Genomic DNA, 15,352 nt, shown 5'->3' with positions numbered 1-15,352 from the left:
AGTCAAGCACCTGCAAGCAGCCTTCCTGACACAGCCCTTTCGATACCAGAGGACTACGAGCAAAGTCTTGGGATTCCCACTGAATTCCTAGTACGGCCACGAGCCAGAAGACGGGTCCACAACGAAAGCCCGCAATGCAGTACGTCGTGAGCTCTGAAGGAAGGGACAACCCTGTTCTCTGTAAGGACACGTGGTCACGGGCTTCCGTTGCTTGTTGCTGACAGAAAGTCAAAGTGCCAGCGTAGGTCAGAGTAAAATTAATTCTTCCAAGGGCATTTCACCACCTTAACAGTAAATGTTACACCATCAAGGTTCAGATGAAAACCAGGAATTTAGAAGTCTCCAGCCAGCGTTGTCAGAGCTGCATGTAGGACTGTGGGAAATAACTTTATCCTGAACAGTCAGCAGGCTATACGTCGCTTAAAAACAATTTTTGTTGTGCTCAAAGTACTTTGATTTGCTCAAGTCTACTGCATTTATTCATGAATGCAGCACTATGTGCATTCATGCGTGTTTTGAACTGCCACGTCTTACAGGCTAGGGCTTTCCTACTCAACAACCTCCGTTTCTTCTAGAGGGCAGAGCCGGGAGAAGGGCTGAGCAGGTTTCAGCAGCATCTGTGCAGCCCGCACACCACAACCTACAGTGTCTGCATCTGGCTGAAGGGGGACCCACTGTGCTTTCAGCTCACAGAAGGGTGATCTTCCTAAGCAGAAGGCCGGTGTGGTATGAAATCTGGTGACGTGAAGCTCTGTGACATTAGTGTTGATGTCTGTGAAGACACGGTGTCTACTCCTGACAACTGTTAGCTGTGGAGAGCCGTCACTGTGTTTTCAAGCCATTAGCAGAGCCTTGGCTCGCAGATTTGGATGAGCTGGCAGCTCAGCTTTATGTTGAATTAGTTTGAGACAAAACGAGCTATTAGGACCCCTGGTTTACATTTCTCAAAATTTACAGTATAGTTGCTTGGACCTCTTCCTACTCGAACATATGCTCCTTTACCAGCAGCATCCTCCTTTCTACTCGAGTCGGGATTATTCGGTGACTGCCACTTCATCTCCTAGTTCAGCCGTACGATCAGAGATAAGCCTGTGCCCATCCCTCACACGCCCCCCACCGCCCCTTTCCAACAAGGCAAGAGCTGCTTCCCTCCCGTTCTGCATGAAACTCTCTGCTCCCTGCAGCCTGCAGGGCAGAATTGCCAGTTGGCCCTGGGGCGTTTCAGCGTGGCTCTGCACAAGCTCTGCCCTGCCACCGCAACGCCACGCGCCGCAACCCGCGCCAGCCTGGCGTTACGCCGGGGAGGACTTCAAAGGGGACTGGTTGTGCGAAGAGAACTCACAGGATTAAGAGGTTCTACCACCGGGCACTTCCCCCTGGTTGTAGCGTACGTCCCCGCAGAATGACAGCTTCCCGCGGGCCGTTTCAGCGCGTAAACCCAGCTCTCGCTTCCAACAGGAGGTTTGGGGCTCATGGCTTAAGATCCACTTGCCACATGCATTTATTTACCTCACACCTGAGACCAGTCTTACTGGATGGCAACACACAGTGGAAAATGCAGGAACAACAGTACACGTTAGACAGGGCACGTTCTCCTTTACAGAGGCAAAGGTAAAAACGGGGAAGCAAGAGCAAAGTCAAGCAATGCCACATTTACCCAAGGCGATGGACTCCGTGCCTTACCTTCCGATGGGTCCCAGATCTCCCGAGTCCTGGCTGCCTGCGTCACTGGGTGTGCTCACTGATTTCGAAGAGGGAGACATAGGGGTTGGGACTAAATAATGAAAATAACAGGTATCCCATGTTAACACATGCAGCGACTGCACTGATGAAGAGCAGTGTCAGACAAATCAAAACCAATGGACCAAAATGAGAGTGGATGAATGAGTAGGAGAGTTTGAAATGGTGAAAGCAAATAAGGAAGGAAAGAAAAAGAAAAGGAAGAGAGTCAAGTGAATTTTAAGTCTTTTGGAAGTGTTAAATCTGACATGAATTTAGACAGGACTGAAAGCCCAATGGAAATCTACAGCTAATCAACGGAGGAGATAGCTGCGGAAATAAAACAGCACTTGTTTTCTGGGGTGTCGTTTAAAGTTGACTTGCAAACGATTTTAAAGGCACGGAGAAATAGCAGGGGCTTGTCTTGTCAAAAAACTAAGTGAACTCTTCTGCTAAAGTCAAGTAGGCGATAGAACAAGCATACTTTCCAAATTCTGAATTTAAATAAAAGCCAGTGTCCATTAGATGTGGTCTAAGGCTGCAGTGTGGAAATGGCATCAAAAATAAAAGCTAAATAAGGAAACTCAGCGAAGTTAAAATCATTTCCCAAAGATGGTGAGAATACACATTAGTTTGCTTTGCGATCGTGCTTTCTTAAGCAATTTAGGTCATACGAAGTTTCCGGTTTGGGTGGGACATGATTTCAACGCTCAAGGAAAAGTTTCCCTTGGTTTAGATACTATTTGCCCAAGCTCTAGAAATGATTTTCTCCTCGGCTCGCCAGGGCTTTTGAAGCACATTTCATGCAAAGGCAGTTTTGTTTCCTGAAACAGGAAAGGAAGTTCACAGCTCAAGGTCAGCCCGAGTTCAAGCTCTTCAGCAAGGAAACAATAAATTAAAAAAGTAAAAATACCCTGATTTCTTTTAAAATGGTTTCTTGAGAACATCTAAAATGCAGAGATGGCTCCAGTCAAGATTTAACGCAAGTATTCTTCAAAGCAGCCACATTGAATAAAACACAAAAAGGGGTTTTAATGCAAGAGTGAAGTTTCCCATTTGGTTTAAATCATGTGCATTTCCTTTTATAGATTTAACGGAGTAAAACTTTAAACTATTCCGTTATGCTCTATAATGTATAATGACAGACCTGTCAAGAGATTTGGATTTTCCATGTGGTCAAACATTTCACGCAGATTCTCACTAGAGGCCGTCACAGAAATGACTGCAGCGTGAAAAGGGAATTCATCTCCGTGACAGCGCTGCGGCCGGCTACAGGTACGTCGTGGCTGTTCGCTCCGCGCTCACGGCGGGATGCGGGATCATACGCGTACGTGAAGGCAGAATTAAAGCCTCTTGGTGTACTGACCGACTGTGAGTGCGCACACAGGGAACGAAAGGGGAGAAAATACTTAACTAAAGATAATACTAAAGTATTAACTAAAGCTTAACTAAAATGAATCACCTTATATGTGAATTTTCATGTTCTTTTGACAGTATCAAACAAAATAATTCAGTAAGATAAGAACTGATCATTTGCAACATTAATATATGTGTTTAGTTAATAATACGATAAGGAAATATATCCTAATTTTTAGATAAAAGTGAGTATTTTAAATGCTCGAACATTAAAAATGTATCTGATTTTATAATACCACGATATAATTTACAAAACCTATTTTATGATACTTAAAAATAACCTAACCATTACTTGTCAGGCAATCCTTCTGGCAAGTGGTATTTAAAAGCTTCAGTCGCTGTATTGTAACTTCTAAAACCAGTAACCTTTCTCAATAAACGTTGGTTGATGCAAGTTATGAACTGAAACCCCAATTCAGAATGCCACAATCTACTTGCACACACACAAGTATGTGTATAAGGTGCTTTCCTAAATCGAGGCTTCAGTACTTTGCCAAAGTTTTTCCTAACTACGACAGGCAATACTGTCTAGGGGTAAAATCCCAGATTCAGCCCCAATGAATTTAATGACAAGGCTTGACACCTCCGGAGGGGCCAATATTTCAGCTAAAATAGCGAGAGCGATTCTGGATTCAAGGGAGAAGAAAGCACAGGAAGGAAGGAAGGACGGAAGGAAATTTCTCACTTTAGAGCCACCCAATAAGTGAGACAGAACTTCACCAAGGTGACCAATATTCAGACACTACAAGCTCTGCCACGTGTATTTTTAAACTCAGGACTTCAGACCCTAGAACTGAAACATCAAAATCAAAAAAGCAAAAAAGCAAAGAGCACGTGAAACCAGAGGTAAAATCTACAATAATGATCTGATGATGAGCTTTTGGCTATTTGCGATTTGTCTTTCTATTTCCCCTCTCCAGTTTTGCCTGATTTTAAAAGAAAACCAATGGGAGTTCCATCATGACTATGCTCCTCCTTCCTCAGCAAATGCTTAAGATGAGTTTTTGAAACAGAACTCGGGGCTAATGAAATACAGCGTTTGTAACACTGTTTTGTGGGTCATCAGAGAGATGTGGGAGAAGATAAAACAGTCCATCAGAAAAGAAATCATCGCTGCTATGCAAAACCAACCTGCGCTGCGTTCACAAACAATTTCTTGAAGAAATGGCACGGATGTTTTTGGCAATGACAAGTACTCAAAATGCCATGGGCTGGTTTATGTGAATGGTATGGCAGGCATTCGAACAGAAGAGTTCACTTCACTAATACAGCCAGAAATCAAAAAAGCCAAGCATGCTTTAATAGGAAGAATGCATCCACTGTGGCAGAGCTGAATGCTTTACAGTGTGCTTCTCTTAAATACCTAGAGGTGGTTCTGGGGATATACCAATGCTCTGTAACAAAGCTTCTGTCTCTCTCCTTTTGCGGTCTAGGTCAGAATCTTCCTGAGCTGGCTCCTTCTTCTGCTGTAGATCAGCCTGAGTTAAAAGAAAACAAACCAGCAAAGTTTCACCCACATACAACCAGCTCTAGCAGTGAAGTGTGCAGAAAACATTTATATGCAGCACTGCTTAGGCAGACTTTGAAATTCACTTAGATACATTTAGGTCAATTATAACCTTGATAATTTATACTGTATATATCAGCAACAACATTCTTCCCTGAATGCATGGCAAGGCTGATCTTTGTGAGGATATTTGCAAGGATTTTTACAGTACACCAAGAGAAATCTTCTGCCTCTCACTCATCAGATGCAACTCACTCAGCTAATATAAAAGCTGACCATCGAAAACGGATACCATTGCCCTGAAAAAAAACGGCCCTTTCCTGCTTCCTCCAGGATCACGAAATAAAATACCATCGGACTTCAGTGATGCAGCTTAAGGGCCTACATTTGGTCCCTAGCACTTGTGGGCAATAAAAAAACCTTTATCATAAATTTCCACCAAAGCAAAGGAAAGCACTAAGGTGTCTGAAACAGGATTTTGGCAGCCCTGGGCACCAAGAGCCAAAACTAACAGCCCCCTCCCTCATTGCTTAGACATCTACACCTCCTTGGAGCTGCCCCAGATGAGCCTCCTCGCCCTCTGGTCTACTGGGACCTAGAACCAGGAGGAGCAACATCTGCATTAGCCAGAATCCCTTACATTTGGCTCATCATTCCCCAATTTAGTAGGGCGGAAGGAAAACACCAACACCCCAGCCTAGCGGCACTCCGTTGAAAGAAACAGGCCTTGCAGCCCTTCTTCCAGGGAGATGAGGGACCTGAACCCATGTCCTGCTTCGTAGTCCAGTGCAGAGACCAGCAATGCGAGTAAGACAAAACACAAGTGGTTGTGTCGATCCTTTTGTCATCTCTTAAATACAGCAATCCCAGCAGAGCGCTTACAGAGAGCGTCTGGAGGCACCTGCCTCCACTTTGGATCCTTAGGCTGCTTCTGAACCAGCCGGTCCTACCCAGCCTCCACACAGAGAGGTTCTCCTTTCCGCTGACACCAGAGTGTGGGGCACAGGGGACTCGCCTGGTGCCTCAGCCTGCTGCGGATGTTGGTGCAGGCACAACCCTTGAAGTTCAGAAGCATCCCCATGTTCTGTTCTCTAGTTTGGACACGGCCAGGATGCAGAAGAACACGGCTTTTACAGACAGAGACGAAGTTCAGGCATATCCCCGTGCTCAGCTCTTCCCAAGAGCCAGCCTGAAGCCCCTCACAGTACGTTGGGTTGTAGACAACTCTTCTGCACCCCTGTAGATGGCTAAGCACCTACGTGAACGTCAGACTTCCCTCCTGGAGGCCGCTGGGCACCACAGCACGCCCCACTCACGGTGCCACAGCTGGGCACCGCGGCACCACCTGCAGAGCCGGGTCCCGAGCTGGAGCTGGCTATCGAGGCCAATGGAAAGTTCCAGCCACCACGAGATCTCCACGAGGCATAAAATCAGAGGCAGGGGACAAAGGAAGGGACTTAATAGCTTCCTCGAGCCAGCAGCTTGGCTCCCTTCCCTCTAATTCATTAACAGGCTGGTAATGAACACTGAGAACGTTAACGTTCAAAGTTCTGCTTACAGGGGACTCCCCCAGTGGCTCCAGGAGCCTCGCTGGGGGGTGTGCTGGTAATTGCACAAAAATGGCTCGAACAAAAAAAGGTTAAAAAGACAGCCAAAATGGGAACGCTGATTTCTTGGATCACATCACATTTCCACAGTAATTCCATGAAATTCATGTACAATATTAAAGTGTCAGTTTAAAAGGAAACCAGTTATTAGTAAAGGATAACAGGTGCTTTAAACTGTAGTAAGTGTTGACATTTGAAGGAAAGGAAACATAATCACTTAATGCTTCCCTGACTTTGCATGAAAATGAATATCCACTCCCTGTCAATTCTCACCTCTATTCTGCTAAGTGACTGAATAAAAAGAAGTACAAATCCTTTAATGAAAAACCTAATGCATATTGTCAAGGACAAATAAACTAATATGTCAATCAAACTTTAACAGAACTGAGAGATGCACCCATGCCAGAAGATGAAAATGCAATTGCAATTATGTTTTACTTTACCAGGGAATAATAATCGTAAATCTGTTACCTTAGCTAGTAATCAAACTGGTCTGCAGAGTACAAAAATACATATTTAGATTGTAATGGCTCGAAAAAAACGTGAGCCCTCTTTCTGTCTTTCCCCTCTCCGCTCCCTTTCCATTGAAGGAGAGCCCAGGAAAAAGCACTGTGGCAACTCAATTTTTCGTTCTGCACACACATACACATCATGTTGTCTAAACTGCTGTCATCTGACAGTGCGTTGGTTTTAAAAGCAATTCCCTCACCCCAACTTTCTCGACTGAAAATAAGCATTTTGACTCTAAGGTTAGCCTGATGTGGGTTTGAGGATCTCATTCCACATGACAGATACCTTGGGGCACACAATACCGAGATGTCAAAACCTCAGCAAGTCCCTCCCGCAAGCACGAGCTATCTAAAAGGTGCTTTTGCATATTTACCTCTTTCTTCTTCCTTTCTTCCTCCTTCCGTTTCTTTTCTTCTCTGATCTGAGCCAAACGCTGCTTTTTGCGCTCAAGTTCTGCTTTTAAATCACTTTTGTCTGACATTTTGACTCTGCTGGAAACAAACAAAATTATGGAAACCAAGGTGAAAACAGGATTAAGTGCTTTCCCTATTTACTGTAAAAAGATACCGAATTATGTCAAAAATAGTGCTTCTAAAATTGCTACAATTATATTTCTCTATAAACGCTGGCCCTTGGACTACAGTGCCAAGTGTTTCACAATTTTTATTTCAAGAAATCAGGCCAGAACATCACCGAACATGGAATACGTTTTCAAATGACCTTTACTAGAAAACCACCTTTGTGAGGCAAACCCATTTTCACCCGTGGTTCAAAAGAACGCTCTAGCGCTTTTACACACTGAAGCTGAAGTCTTTTGGTTTTCATCGGCTTCAGCAGCAATGTCAGGCTGTAGGACCCAGATCCACAAAAGGATTTCAATTTTAAGCACGAGAACAAGCTCTGCCCCGAACAGCCCCACACATCTTAGGCAAGTCACAATTTTACTCGCAAAAACTGGGAACGTGGTAACTTTCGCTTCCGCAGGTGCCCGGGACGGCTGCCGTCCCAGGACGCCCTCGCTCCACCGGTACAGCCCCAGCATCCTCCACACGCTCCCCGCCCCGCGAGCAGCCCCACCAAGCCGCGGGCCACCCTGCGCGGGCATCTCCTCCAGCCCTTCCCGGGGAACGCTGGGCCGTGCCCCCCAAAGCTGGAGCCGAGGCACAAAGCCAGGCAGGCCAGCGAGCCTGAGCTTCCCATTAAGGACGCAGTACGTTGCTCTGCCAACAGTCCCGTGCTCAGACCATCTTTCCAAGAGGCAGGAGACACGCCCGATAGTCCTGATTTGACTCCAGTCACGCCAACTTGGCGAAAGCACTTCTTCTGAGCTACCGACAGACCTCCCCCAGCACTTAAACACAGCTCTCCGTAGGACAGGGGTGCGAAGCCACGTACGCTCCTCGTGCTTTAACCCTCTGCCAACCTACGCTGCTGTTAGGCGAGCCTTGAAAATGAAGGGTAAAGAGATAGAAAGCCACATCACACAGCAACAGAGCCAGATCGCTAAAGAACATGCGACACGAATCCTTTTCTGCAGTTTTAAAACCCCACCCGTGTTGCACAAACGCGTAACTGAACTCACCGATCATTTATTCGTCGTCCAACATCACAATCATTATGGGCTGTCATCTAACCGTACCAATACTGATTTTCTTACTAGCACTTTATTTCAGAGACAGTCCTGGCTAATACGGACGTCCAGGAAGAGAGCTGACTTTCCTATTAATTCACACATCACCGGCCACGTCCACCGCTGCAGCCCAGAATCAATTGGATCAATGGCGGTGCCGTGCACACGCAATGGAAGGATATCGTTCGCTTGACGCACGGGAAATTTGAACGGCAACTCTCCGTTAACGCCATGAGAACGCCACCCACATCACTGCCTGGGCGGGCGGACGAGGGGAGAGTGAATTTATATGCTAAAAACTGTATGGCACTTCCGCCCATCCCCAATTCCCCTGCAGTCATCGGCTTCCTCCTCAGAATGACAAAAGCACCGTTGGCCCATCACACGGAGGGTACTGCCAGCAAAACGCCACCTGCACGTTTAAAGCAACCTCGGCCCCAAATGTCTTGTTGTCTTTGCAAGCTTTTCCCTTTAATGAAAGGAAAGAACAATATTTGGGATCAGAAGAGGAAAACCATTCGATGAAAACGGCAGGCACAAGAGCAGCATGAGGGATGCCAGAGGGGCCAGCGTAGCTCTGAGTGTGGGCCGCACCACGGACGCTAACATTGCCCAGCCCAACGCCCAGCTGAAGCCCACAGTGGCACAGATCCTGCACTTCAGCAGAGGTGCCCACCCTGGCGAGGGACCCTGCAGTCCTCCCAGGGCCCGGGCACTCCCAGTTCAACCCACAACTCACAGTAAGTGGGATAGCTACGACGGACTTTACACTGCCAACACACCGGACCACTGGGTGCACCGGCTGTGTGTGGAGGACCATCATTTCCTTACTCCTCCATCACTCTTAGTCATGATGATATTGTTTTCAGTTTGAGAAAGAGAAATCAAAACTGTCAGAAAAATTGCACTTGATATCAAGAAAACTAAGCAGTAGCACCGTAAACAACATTAATCTGCTTGATGGGTTGACATCAGCGAGCTATTTTTTACACGAGAAATGCCCGGAGAAGAAAACAAGCATTTTAACGGCAGTGCAGGTAGTATTTTGCCTACCAATCTGCTCAGGATTTGTGGGTCTCTCTCAGACACGGCTGAAATCCCATTTTTAGTCATTTTCCTAATCTGTTGCACACATTTGAATTCTGGCAATGAAGTTCCCCCCTCAGAGCCCTTCGGATGAGACAGAGTTTTTGCATCCTTTTAGTTCTGCAGTTTGGCAACAGAGCGAGCGCTCCTGTTTCTATGCAAAATACATGCAAATGCGTTTTAAGGCTCACGACAGAAACCCTGAGGGTTTGGCATCCCTTTCAAGCTGTTTGTCAGATATCAATGAATGGCTTTCTAAAAATTCGTTCCCTTAACGTCAGGGAAGCTAACTAGCTTTTCCCCCGATTTGAGCATCAGTGGTTTAGTGCCGGCCCCTTCTTCACACTGCTCCAGTCAGGGTGATCCAATCCTATTATAACTCTGCCCTATTTTTAACAAAACAGATCTTACATACAACAAAGACGATGTATTAAATTTCCTTCAAAGAAGGTTGCCAGAGCTGAGTTATAAAAAGAAATTAATCTCAAGTTACTTTCATCCTGCATATATTACAGTCATGCCTCGGCCCCCCCAAGCAGCTTACCAACCTTCAAACTGGCTATTTACAATTTTAGCACAAATTGAAGACCGAGGGTATGTAAGCACCTTTCTCAGACGCCAGCAAGTCAGCCGTGAGCACGGAGGCAAGCGTCCTCGTCACTCTGCTTGGCATTAGCCACGGAGCTAGCACTCTGCGTTCATTACTGGGAACAAATTTCCAATAATTGCCATTCGGGGTGCCAAAAGGCATGCCACACCAGGAGGGATAAAGGCAAACAGTAAAAAAGATTTATTTCTAACAGTGTCTGCGGTGCAGGATTGACAGCCCAAGGCTTATGTACGACCTAATCCTCTCCAGCCTGGGAGAAGGCTTTGGTCAGAGGGAAACCGTAAGGAGCACATTTTGTGGTGAAGCAATTAAATCACCTACCTGGGAGAAGCCGCACAGAGGAACAAACACACTGAACACTGCACTGAACGTAGAAGCAGTTCTCACAGCAGGGCAGCAGCCCAGGGCTCCCTCCTCAAGGGAGGGGCGGAACCTCAGACCAATTTTTGGTGTGTTTGGCCCAGTTTATTGTCAAGTGACACAGTTTTATAAGGAGAGAGTGCTCCCACTCGGGAAGAGCTTACCACCCACGCGCTAACATCGGTGCTCGAGACGTAGCAGGATCCGTGGACGCGAGCCGCCTGGCCTGCGCTCCTCCTCCTCTGAGGAAATTCTCCTTTCCGCGAGCTGCTGGCGGAAGGAGCCCGCTCCTCCTGGCGTGACTTTTAGTGACACGGACCGCTCTATCTCGAGGTGTCAGCTCTCCCCGTACGCATCCAAGATGCCTCGGAGTCCCCTCTTAGGCTCGGAAACACAGCCGGGTCCACTCGCGCGCCAGAGGGGCACCAGACCCAGCGGGTCGGCAGCCACCGGGGCACGCGCGAACGCGGCGCCGAGGCCTCCGAGGGCCGCGTTCTGGGACTTGCCCAGCTGCTGGGCTTCTCCCACGAAACCTGGATGCCCGCAGTGGAGCTGCAGCGCTATCCTTACCCTCAGCGCAGGTCACATCAGGGGTCTGGGTGCCCTAGGATGGGATCCCACTTTTCCTAAAGCAGATGCCTGAAAGCAGTTAAGATTAGGCGTGCCCCAAAGCCACCAGTTCCTCTCCAACGATGACATAAGGCCCTGGGTGATCAGTTAAGTTCTAGAAATCTCCTCTGTAAAGGACTCAGACTGGGTGAGAAGACTCCTGGCCTTAATGTGCTCCCAGCAGCTCCTTCTAGCTGACAGGGTGTGAAAGAAGATCTTTGAGAGGCCATTTACATTAATCTTAAAATAATAATAGCGTTTGCACAACCTTCCCTGCTGGACAGAGCACGGGCAGAACTGCTCCGCTGAGCTTATCACGCAGGCGGCAGCGTCCCACCACCCCTTCGTTCGGGGCAGCGGTAAGCACACGAGCATGGAAAACACACACCAACCGCAGCGTTTTACCCTCGACTGGACTAAAAGCCACACAGATGCTTTTACAGGTACAAGCCAGCAGACTTGTTACAGCTTTATAACGAGCTACAAGGTCTTTAGCAATGATCAGCATCACAATATTTGAGCAGATATTTTTCCGAACCATTTATACGAGCGCTTAACAGCAGAAACAGTCACAGGCATCTGAAAGGCTTTACTATAGTTGCAGCACTGATAAAGTGACACCTCCCAGAGCAATAAAGGCACTGAGTTACAGAGGTACACAGAATGGCGACACACGTACGTAGCTTGGACTAAATACAAGAAAAAATAAGCACAAAGTGCCCAATGTATAATGAATGAAATAAAACCAAAGAAAATTATAACAGTGCACACTTTGTATAAGCAGGAAAAGAAAATTAGATATAACACCTCCCTCCTCCTAACGCCTGTTCTTTACATCTCCTAGAAGAGCATCTTGTCTATATGCTGTGACCGAGCTCATCTAAAAAGAAACCTAAGTCTCCACATCTGGTAGGAGATAAACAAGCCTACAGATTTTATTGCTTTTTGGTGTTTGGGGGATTTTTCCGTGCTGTTCATTCAGCAGGCTGCACTGGAGTAGAACTATATTCACCACTTCATGGGCCTCAAAGTCTCTCCTGTTTTGTGACTTCCTACGTTGCCCTTTTCACTACTACTGCAGTTACCAAAGGAGTTCATTAAATACTGCGACATACGGCATTAGTCATCCTATGTAACTGATTATAAATAATTGATTCATTGATCTAGTTTTCTAAAAGAAATAGGCAGCACCCAGTGCTCGTAGATGCTGTACACCTACCAGTCATAAAGAGCCAGTTACTCTTGAGCCCAGAACTGCAAAACGTCCCCAGTTTGAGAGGCAAAGTCGCACAACGAAATGCATTACTCAGTGATTGTTGGTTTTAAAGAACGGGTTGACGGAGTGGGAGTACTATTGCTATTTAACTATCACATACGGACTTTTCTACTGGAAAAAAATGATTCATTTCTGTTACGCACCATATTTGTCTCTCTTTTGTACAAACTATCACATTCCCTACGCTTAGGCATATTATACGTTTTTACAACAGAAGAAATTCCCACGGGATCTACCGATGACTTTCACAAGTGTAAAGTTTGCATGCAAAGTACAAAATTGTACAAAGCAGACAAACATCTTTGGTCTGCAGGAAACCAGAGGGAGCTGTAACCCTCGCATAAATGCATTCTAATCCATGGCACGCCTTTGAAAATCATGTTTGAAACGCACTTCAAATGGGCAAGAGGGGCTACAACCATCTTCTCAACAGCAATCCTTAAGTCAACGTGCGAGTACCTCTTTTCTTCATGCATCAGACTTGTACTTGACTTCAGTCAAATAACATAAATACTTTTGCTAAGCAGGCCTGGCAATGTTTACAAAATCACAACAGAGGGTAAGTATTTGGAGCTGCAAAAACTCAGCATTTGCAGTATTTTAAAGAACCTCCTGTGTGATGAATTCAGGGAAACACTAAGCAAAACCGGGGAGACTAAGTATTTTTTTCTACATGACGCCGAGGCAAAGCAGTCAGGCTTTTCACACCGCGGCTGTGTATTCACCTAGAAATAAAAATGGTTGTTAAGCGTTAGATTTCAGCAAAAGTGCCATTTTTATCCTTCAGCTTCTGAACATTTCTAGCAGATGGGCAAAGGTCTGGTACTCTGTTCTGTACGGGTTTACAACTCACAGCACCCAGAGATGTGCCCCTGTGCTTCCTCCCGGTCGCTGTGCAACAGGTCAGCGCATCTCTCACCCATTTATTTTGAGGCTGACAAGGGGCAAGACGTGTACCCACCGCTGCTCAACTAGACGTCCCTCACAATCTATTACCACTTCATCTTTTCACTCTTGTTCTTCCATAACGGCCCTTCTACAAGATGAGCTCAGTTACGGCAGAATCTCAGGGTCCCCCCAAAGCAGCGCAGGAGCAAAGCTCTACTGTCGCCCATTCTCCCGGCACCAGGCGTAGCGTCAATGAAGCATCACCTTCTCATCGCCCCTCTCGCTCACGCCCCCTCAGCCTCTTAAATTCACCTTTCCAATTCCAACAAACATAGTTCCACGGCAGAGCCATCAAGGCTGGAGAGAACAAGCTGCTGGCCACAACTCGCTGGAGATAAATGAGAAACACGCGACGTTCCAGCCAGGATTAGGATGAAGTCAAGTACTACGTACTGACGGGTGGCTCTAGCAAAGCTGCTGCACATCTCCCACCAAACATGCTCCCTCTATAGTGAGTTCCACAGAGCTGGCTGCGTGTATCACCTCAAAGAAAACTAGATTTTAAATAGGTCTTTTCAAGGGTCTTGGGTTTTCCCCCAACAAGCATTGCTGGGCACGGTTATAAGGGCACAACGGTCTCAGATGTGGTGCCAGGAGATGATCCTCGGCGATGCAGCCAGCACCGATTGGCATCCCCTCAGGATCTGACTCAGCAATCGTGCCTCACGTTATGAAGAACGGATGTTTTTAACAAAACAACCAATCGCACACGTGACGTTTTGGACCTGCAGAACACAAGATTTCCAGGTCCTCCTGGTCAGTTCGCTCTCTACCCGCTTCTGCTTCCGTTGTCTTTTACTGTCTGGCTGCAGGGAAACGCAGGGCTCCACCTGTGGCTCTGCAGACGGCTGGGACTGGACCCACCACAACTCTGAATCTTTGTGACTGTACATTCCCCACACACTAACTGGTCTGGCTAGTTGTGCTGTGTTATCTTCCGTGAATTTCCCAGCTTGCTTCAGAGAGGAACTGCAGGACCTAGCTGGATAGTTTAAAAAAGTTTTCTGACATTCCAAGAGAATCAAATGCAAGCTATAAATTGATAAGGTTGTAGAGACAGATAACAGCGAGATGACAGAATCTAATCCTCAAGCTGCAGGTCACTTATCTAGAAAAGAGAGCCCTGTATTTCATGTTTCTGATGGCCATTGCTTTTGTACGTACTCCTTTCTTACGTAACGCTCAGATTGCAATGATATCTGCTGCTATCATTGATACCACCACTTCTTCAAACCCCATACAACACACCTGGGTCATCAGACAGTAGCAAAGTGCTCCCCAGGAGTATATTTAATGACTTACTAAGACCTAACGTAGAATTTCACTTCAAGATGTCCGCTAGTGTCTCCTGAAGTGGAACAAAGACTCATCTTCTCCATCCTGCAAACGTTTCAGACACTAAAACACGTATTTCCACTCCTTAGGGGGGGTAAACCTGACCCCTCTGACTTTTCTACCCTCCTTCTGAGAGAACCCTAGGGGTATATGGTCAGCAAAGTGAGACTTAAAGCCATTCACCCAAACATGAAAAATGCACGCTCCAGAGCCCGCCTCTCACCCCAGCGATGACAACCGCCAGACAGACACCACCGAACAAGCCATGCTGCCGACACACAGGTTTTGCTGGAAGACTTACCCAGAGCGCGCTTCGTTCTTCAAACAAAAAGACACTTTGGGGCTGATGTTTGTAAGGATGCAATTAGGCTAAAAATATCACACACTGCTTTCATCTCTGAAGTCAGTAACACCGAAGGATTTAGAAAGCAGGGAAGAGCGCTGGCTGTAAGAAACAGGCAGAGTATCTCATACAAGTCCTCATCAGTTTTAAGGAAGCAAAGTGGAAGAAGCAACACTGCCATTCCCTTCGTACATCCCAGGGCTCCTCTGGCTGTAGCAACAAAGCCTTACCCAGCCACCCCTGTTGAGCCACAGAAGTGGAAAAAGATATGCCAAGATAAAAAGGCAAGATGGTAACTGCAGATGTCTAACAGCATAATTTAAAGGACATATAAATAACTGCAAAGAATTTGAATACGAGAGAGGACTGAGAACCATGAAGTCCACGTCTTCCATT

General features: G+C 46.5%; 1 protein-coding gene across 5 annotated transcripts in view; it reads right to left on the bottom strand.

Annotated features, from left to right (window-relative positions):
• Positions 1-7,240, bottom strand: part of DYNC1I1 (dynein cytoplasmic 1 intermediate chain 1) — a 173,895-nt gene extending 166,655 nt beyond the window's left edge. For 2 of the 5 annotated variants that reach the window (XM_086468687.1, XM_086468690.1), the window contains exons 1-3: positions 7,133-7,240; positions 4,499-4,613; positions 1,684-1,825 (exon numbers count right to left, since the gene is read on the bottom strand). In XM_086468687.1, coding sequence (XP_086324813.1) covers positions 1,684-1,825; positions 4,499-4,613; positions 7,133-7,240 — 365 coding nt within the window. Of the gene's footprint in view, positions 1-1,683; positions 1,826-4,498; positions 4,614-5,186; positions 5,238-7,132 lie in introns of all 5 variants that reach the window. The other 3 variants (XM_086468689.1, XM_086468691.1, XM_086468688.1) reach the window with 2 other exon arrangements.
• Between the last annotated feature and the right edge of the window lie 8,112 nt (positions 7,241-15,352).

This window comes from Leptosomus discolor, chromosome 7 (assembly GCF_034619465.1).
Source record: "Leptosomus discolor isolate bLepDis1 chromosome 7, bLepDis1.hap2, whole genome shotgun sequence".
NCBI classification, from domain to species: domain Eukaryota; kingdom Metazoa; phylum Chordata; class Aves; order Leptosomiformes; family Leptosomidae; genus Leptosomus; species Leptosomus discolor.
The sequence above is the reverse complement of the archived record's forward strand: the minus strand, read 5'-3'. Positions and strand labels throughout refer to the sequence as shown.